Genomic DNA, 7323 nt, shown 5'->3' on the forward strand with positions numbered 1-7323 from the left:
AAATATGAAGCTCTATTTTTTCTCATTCTAAGGATTAAATCCTCCAATTAAGAACACAGATCTTCAGATTAAAAAGGCTGAGCTGCTAAATAATTGTACAATAGCATTTTTAAAGGGCCTTTATGAGGGTAAAATTACTATCTCTCAGACTGACACCATTTCCTGGGAATCATGTGACTGAGGACGTCTCTTAGCTGACAGATATATTTCAAGCATGGTGCGAAAATCAGGAGGAGGCTAATGCAATGAGGTTTGCAGCCCCAGCCAGCGCAATTTGAAGGTTAGGAGAGAAGCGATGCTGCCATGTCCTGGCACCCTGCTGGTGCCCATGCTTTGTTATCTCCGGCCACCCAACCCCACGCACACACGTGTATTCAGAACACTGCAGGCAGAACGGCTTTACCAGGGGGTAAACAGGGATCATTGCAATGCTGTGAATAGGTGCCTATAGCCGATGAGAACAGGATGAACCCCAGAAAGGCCAATTAAAAAAAAAAAATAAAAAAAGGAAGAAACACCATTAGCAATAATGAACATCCTCGGCTGTTGTTTGACTAAAGGCAGCAGTTACGGAGTGAAGTGAGGAGTTATTTCATCTCTGTGGGGCTGCTGTTATGAAGCAGAAATTGGAGTTCATTAAAAAGAAAAACAATACACTGTAGGTGTGAGATAATACGGTATGAATCAGAGCAATGTAAAAACATGGTTAAATAAAGCATAAGTATTTTCACAAGTTACAAACATATTCTATTGCTAATAAGAATATATTATATACAGCTGATTCTAATTGAAGAATCTTGATTTCTTCAATAGCAAATAAACAACGAATTACATTACTGCAATTGTTACTGAAATGAATTACTGGTTTTCTTTGTTTGTTTAAAATTAGAACACAGATACCATTATGGCCTGGAAATTTGGTGTGTGTTTTGTATCTCATGAAGTGCATTTAAGCATGCAAGAATTATTTCTTTTCTTAGATCCTTCCATGTTCACTGAGTCAGTTTATGAAATTTCATATTTTCAGCTTCATGACCGCATGCAGTTTGATCTAGCACAATTTCTCTTACATATGCTATATCATTTGGGACCAACAGTACTTGCAGCACTGCACTATTTTGTAGACTTTCATTCTTTTCAGTATAAACTCATTTTTAGTGATTTTAACTCAGCTGTGAGATTTTCTGCAGAGTGAAACATGGCAAGTGAGATGTCATCTGGGCAGTCCTTTAAAATGGAATTGGGTTTAAATCCTTTAATTGTTTTTATCACTATGGAAGACAGTGAAAAAAAAAAAAAAGTTTGGTAGATTTTTAGGTACATTAGAGGAAGTCCCATATAATTCAATTAAGAATTTTGTTAAGAGCTTTGAAATGAGTAAGCTTGTTTACTCATGCTTTGGATTGACAACTGTTAAGACAGTACAAATTGTATTTCAAAAGACTAGAACACTGTTTTGATAAGTTCAGGGTGAGCACAGCCAGGGCCTTTATTTTACACCCTACTCCTTTGTTCTGTGGGAGATTTGTCTAGGGTTTTGCATGTATGGAAAAATTTTTACCAATTATTTCAGTTTGGTGAGACTGTAAAACACCTTTTGCCTCATGAGACAAAGCTATTTCTTCTGTTAAGTTTGCTGGTGTTTTAAACTAACCTAGAAGTTCATTCTTTTTCCTGAATAAGTACAAAAGTATTATTAGTTTTGATTCTGTCATAAAATACAAGAGTAAATATAATTACACTCTTCTTTTTGCAGTCCTTAAAAGTTTCCAGTGAAAACAAGACCAACAGAACGTCTGCAGTGTAATGACATTCCAGGAGAAAAATGGATATATATATTTATATTATAATACATATATATCTCACAAAACCAAAACAAAACAACAAAACCAACAAAAAAAACCACTACACAAAACAAAAAAAGAAAACAGAACAAGTAAGACCCAACCATCCAACAAACAAACCTCAAAATGACACCAAAACCAAACACACAACCCCCCCTAGTAGAATAGCTGTCTTTTGGTGACTTTCACTTCTCTTAATGACAAAACAAACAGACTGCACCTAACAGGCTTTGCACCTTACAGTTTTATCATTCAGGACATGCAGTAGACTGGAACACAAATAACCATGTGTCAATTATACAGTACAAGTTGTTTGGAGTCCTGTTATTTACCTTCTTGTGTCTTTTTTTTCCACATTAATATATGGTTCCTAATTTTGTTTGCATGCTTGTTTTCCTCTGCTGGAGAATATTAATAGGTATATTATCCTGACTACCAAGGGCCAGCCAAAAGCTTTCTGTGGCTACAGGACAGTAATAAAGTGGCCACAAGCTAAGGCAGGGAAATGGTGACTTTGGACTCTGTTAGTCAGAAGCTGATGTGGAAAACCCCACAATAATTTGGACAAACGTTTTGCCACTAGTTTAAAAAGGTAAAAAAAAAAAAAAACAAAAGTATTAAAGAGAACACTTAACTGTAATTCATGTCACTTCTTTTGGAGCCGGGAGCTCTGTGCCTGCATGCCCTTTTGGTCCCCACTCCTGTCATTGTCAGGCATTGCCTCCACAGGGATCTGCCTTTGCTGCAGGTCTCTAAAAAGTCTCTTTATGGTTGAGCAAACTGAATTATCCACAACAAAGAGCCTGCTCTTTTTTCTTTTGTGAAAGTAGTTACAATAAGTTGGCAAGTTCACCATGTTATGTGTGTTTATTTTGTGGATAGTTTTGGGTTTCACAGATCTGGTGAGGTTTCATTAGGTTTGATTTAGTCTGGCCTTTAGGTGATTGGCTAAATCACTATCAATTTACTCTGAATATTGAACACTCTGGAGCTGAAATTAGGGTGGTGTTAATTAGCTGTAATTGGTCACAGAGATGGCAGAGAATTCTGAACACTTTATTAGCCCATTAGCAAACCTGGATTCTTGGGCAATCAATCTTTAGGATGAAAATAATATTAAATTATTTAGTTACATTTACCAATTAAAACATATAATCCAGTTATGTGTACAAGAAATGCATGAAATACATTTGTGAATTATGAGACCAATTAACAAGGTGTATTTTCTAGCTTATAGGACAGTAATAATAACAAACTGCTGCAAAGCACATATCAAACCAAAATGAACCTTTTTTCTGTGTTTCTGAAAACTCTGAGAATATATAAGAGATCTTCCAAAGCATGATGTTACTTATTGCATTTTCATGCATGCTACATACTTGCATGAGATTCATAGTTTATCTCAGGCTTTTCCAACGTATGTCACCTCCATATCATGTTAGAAATATTTCAGTCATATTTATAGTTGTACAATAAAATGTGATAGGAATGCAAGCTTTCATTTCTCTCCTCAAAGGAATGAACATAACACACTCAAGTGAAATACTGCAAAATTTAATTTCCTTCTTCTGGGTATAGATCAGAGACAACCCCAGTGTGGAGGAGTGTGGCACTTTATCCAACTCTCCCTAGAGCTCTCCCAGCTCTGGTCCTTGCTTCCTGCAAACATGGCAAAGGACTGGCTCTGCAGATAGATGGGAATTCCATCTCCAGTATGAATACAGATTCTCATTGCTCAACATTATCCTGACTAGTATATTGAGCACGCATGAACTGACTGCCAGTTCAGAAATCACTTAGTTTAGGAGTTTTGCATGAGTTCTGCTTATTGTAAACATATTAGTAACTTGATTGACTTATTGATTCATAGCCAATATGGACAATTAAAAGCAGGATATGGTGATTTCTTTCTCTTGGTTTACATCGGTGTTGTAATATTAAATGTGTTGCTTTCAAATTCAAATCTGATGCCTGTTTTGGGAGGCTCACTCAAAAGGAGCTTTATGTTTTATTATGACTCAAGTGAATTCTTTCTGAAAACAAAGATAAATGAGAAGAAAAAATTTACGAAAAGTTTGAGTTATGTTTTTTTCACTTTTCAAGCTTCTATGTCATCCATTGATCCAGGATTGCATGGTTTCTTTAAAGTTCTATCTACATCTCAAAGCTTTTTAAATAAATCTTGAGGTCATATTGATAGATAGCCAGACAAAAATCTATGGATTTATCAGTAAACTCATAAAGTCCAGGAAATTAACTCTGAAACATCAAGTCAATTTGTTTTGAATTAAAAGGCTGAACTCTGAATTTTGATTCCTAGTTAATTACTGTGACAGATGTGATAACTTGAGACCTAGAGTTCTTATTTATGAAAGAAAAGGGCCTGGTTACCTCACAAAATTTTGCTGTCAAAGTGGTTTGCTGAATGCTATACACCCTTTACAGACATTGGTAGTTAATTCATTTTATTTTTCATTATATATCATTGCTAGACACAAGCCATAAAAATTAAGTAATTTCTCTTCCCTATTCTTTTCTCCCCATTTCTCAACCATGATCACAGCATTTGTGCCACATACTGGATTTTCATCTTTTCCCTCAGTAAATAATGTATACTCTAAACTTTGATTTTGTTCAGTCAGTTTGCCAAGTCTTAATCTAAGCTAGCATTATTTCTTTATTGAAGGCAAGGGCGTGACAGAGCTCATATGAAGAGTAATCTTTTGTGTTTATGGGGTTTGAAGATTACTTTAGTGTTAACATCTTAAAAAAATATCTTTTTCATATTTCATGTCATTGAACTGTGTAAGCTGATGTCAGAACAGTCATGGCAACTATGAAAGATTTTAAAATATATTTCAGGAAATATGAATTTATATCTAGATTTATTTTTCTTGAAATAATTTTATATAGAAATTGCAGAACAGAATTCCTACCACACATGAACATATACATATTATTTTATATATACTTGTCAACATACACGTTTTATAGCATGAAGATGGGCTGCAAAATGGAGATATTTAAGTTATAAAGATGTATGAAGGGTAAACTAATATCTTCTGACTTTTCTCACAATATCTCCTCTCTTGTTAAACTCAGCAGAGACACTGTGTTGGCTCCAAGAAGGTGAGAGACATGCAAACTTACTTAACACACACTCCTTAATAAATGTTTGAGTTTTAATATACAAGACATCAAACAGAATATACTTAATTTTACCTGCAAAGGCTTTGTAATCCACCAAGTCAAACATTACGATAGCTACTGCTGACCAGGTAACAATCAGAGCAACAACAAGAATCCATGCTGCTGGTGAGCTGAATGTTGTCACGAGGTCTTCTGTAACTGACTTCTTGCCCACTTTCATGGATGATGAGGGCACAGATCCGTTTTTACCATCTATTATTGTTGTGGTTGTAGACATACGTCCTAGGTAAATAGTCAAAGCAGAGGAATTAGAATGTAACACTTGGTCCCTAAAATCAAGAATATGAATGCTGCTTTGAAATTCTTCCATACTCAGAATATTTTAAATAAATGTAAATATTACATTATTAAAGACACATTCTTGTGCTTTCTGGAAGGAGCTTTTCCTGAACTGAAGCCACTTTTAGCAAAGGTAATTTGGGAGCAAACATGGTGAAATAGACACAACTGGCCTTTTTGATTATGATACAACACTTTTTAGTCTACCACGAATAGCTACAGATCTAAGAGAGTGATTGATGAAAGCATAAAATATTACTACTCTCCAAAGGACTGTCTTGTTACGGAATGTAGGCCATATTCTCAGATGATGTGATTAAATATATTTGCGTTGATCGGAATGAAGCTACACCGCTCAAGGTTTGGCTGGACTTCTGCTGTCAATGGCGACAAGAATGTATATACTTCATTTAATCTAACAGAAACAAAAATTACCTAGATGTCCAGTATCCTTATAAGTTGCAAAGAGACTTGTAGCTGATTTTTAAATACCTTTGTTTGTGGCATTTTTTATTTAGTGCAATCATCTGCTAAGAAACAAGAGTTACAGTTCCAAAACAGACTTAATTCAAGAAAGCATAGGTTAGGTACTAGAAAATAGCAGAAAGATGAGCATGTATGTCAACTAAATAAACAGCTAACACACATTAACTGTTTAATAGACAGTTAACAGTGGTGACTTAATCTAATTCTTCCTGGGGTATTAAGAAATGTTAAATATGGACATAAACCAAACCTTTGGTAACTGAAACCTGACAACAATCCTTGTATTAGTCTTCCTTAAAAAAGAAAGTGATAACATAACAATCTTGGTTGGTATTTGTCTCCCAGTATATACAATGACAAGAGTAAAAATATTCATAACTCTGCAGTCAACATCAGAAGAACACAGTACCTCCACTTAGCTTAGTTTACAATATCTGCTTGTAAGCTACTGTTAAAATATTAGAAGATATGTTACATACATTTCTAGTCTGGTAGGTGATACCAGCTCTCACAAATTTCAGCAACCCTTGCCCACAGAGATCTGAAATTTCAAGGAATCATGTGATGCTTGGTTTGCTCATACCTTTACTTCTCACCCTGAGAACACCTATCTTCTGTCACAGCTGATACAACCTATAAAGCTGATGATTTACTAGGATGACAGAGCTAAGGAAAGTGACAGAGCTATTCTACACAAGATACACAGGTTTAGTTTCACTTTTCACATAGAAAATGGAAAATATGTCATTGGAAACATCAGTAGATCTAAAGTATAAGGCGGTTGAAGACTTCCAGATATTTGCTATCACAATGTGTATGTAGCCTCTATTTGAGAATCACTATATCAATATCCTTAAAGCAATAAATGAAGAATTAGATCCTTGATATTAACCATAGGTACAAATATTTATTCCTGAAAAAAAGAACACCGACAACAATTGCATAACAAGTCTTCCAGTCTTCATGCTAATGAATATTGATTTTATTTTTTCTGTAAAAGGTGAGAACAATAAAGTGATACTGAAATGACCTTTATGTATTTTACATACGTCTTTCTACATCTGTAGAAAAGGGAAGGACAATTCTAGTATCAGAGGTTCCCAAACTCTTAATCTGTCATATCTGTAAAGTGTTCGAATTCATACCCTGAAATATTCTACATTTCTTTTTATTATTATGTAATGCATTACATTTCTAGTTCCCTTAACTCTACCTGTTAAGCTTGTCTCTGCTCAAACACCCTGCCACTGATTGGTGCCTTGTTTCAAGCCCCAGAAAGCTTCTCTGCTAAAAAGCAATGTTGTATAAGAAGAACAAGATTGGCATATTACATTTTTTGTTACTTATTTGAAAGTTAATCCTATTTATAGAATGTTTATTCTGCTAATGAATAATGTCTATCTACTAAGATAGAATTTATGCTCTTTTTTATATATATTGTAAAAACATCACTGCTTCCATTTCTCCAAACATAAATTTTGAATCAAACATTTCACAGCAGGAA

The 7323-nt window shown here is 34.7% G+C and overlaps 1 protein-coding gene across 1 annotated transcript in view; it reads right to left on the reverse strand.

The window, feature by feature from the left end:
- The window catches only part of TRDN (triadin), a gene marked incomplete at both ends in the record, with an annotated part of 192499 nt that extends 187135 nt beyond the window's left edge, over positions 1-5364 (reverse strand). The window contains 2 exons of the mRNA XM_080341419.1: positions 404-445; positions 5067-5364. Of these exons, the coding sequence (XP_080197545.1) occupies positions 404-445; positions 5067-5364 (340 nt within the window). The remainder of the gene's footprint in view (positions 1-403; positions 446-5066) is intronic.
- Positions 5365-7323: the final 1959 nt, after the last annotated feature.

Source organism: Nesoenas mayeri (assembly GCF_963082525.1).
Source record: "Nesoenas mayeri genome assembly, chromosome: 3".
Taxonomy (NCBI): domain Eukaryota; kingdom Metazoa; phylum Chordata; class Aves; order Columbiformes; family Columbidae; genus Nesoenas; species Nesoenas mayeri.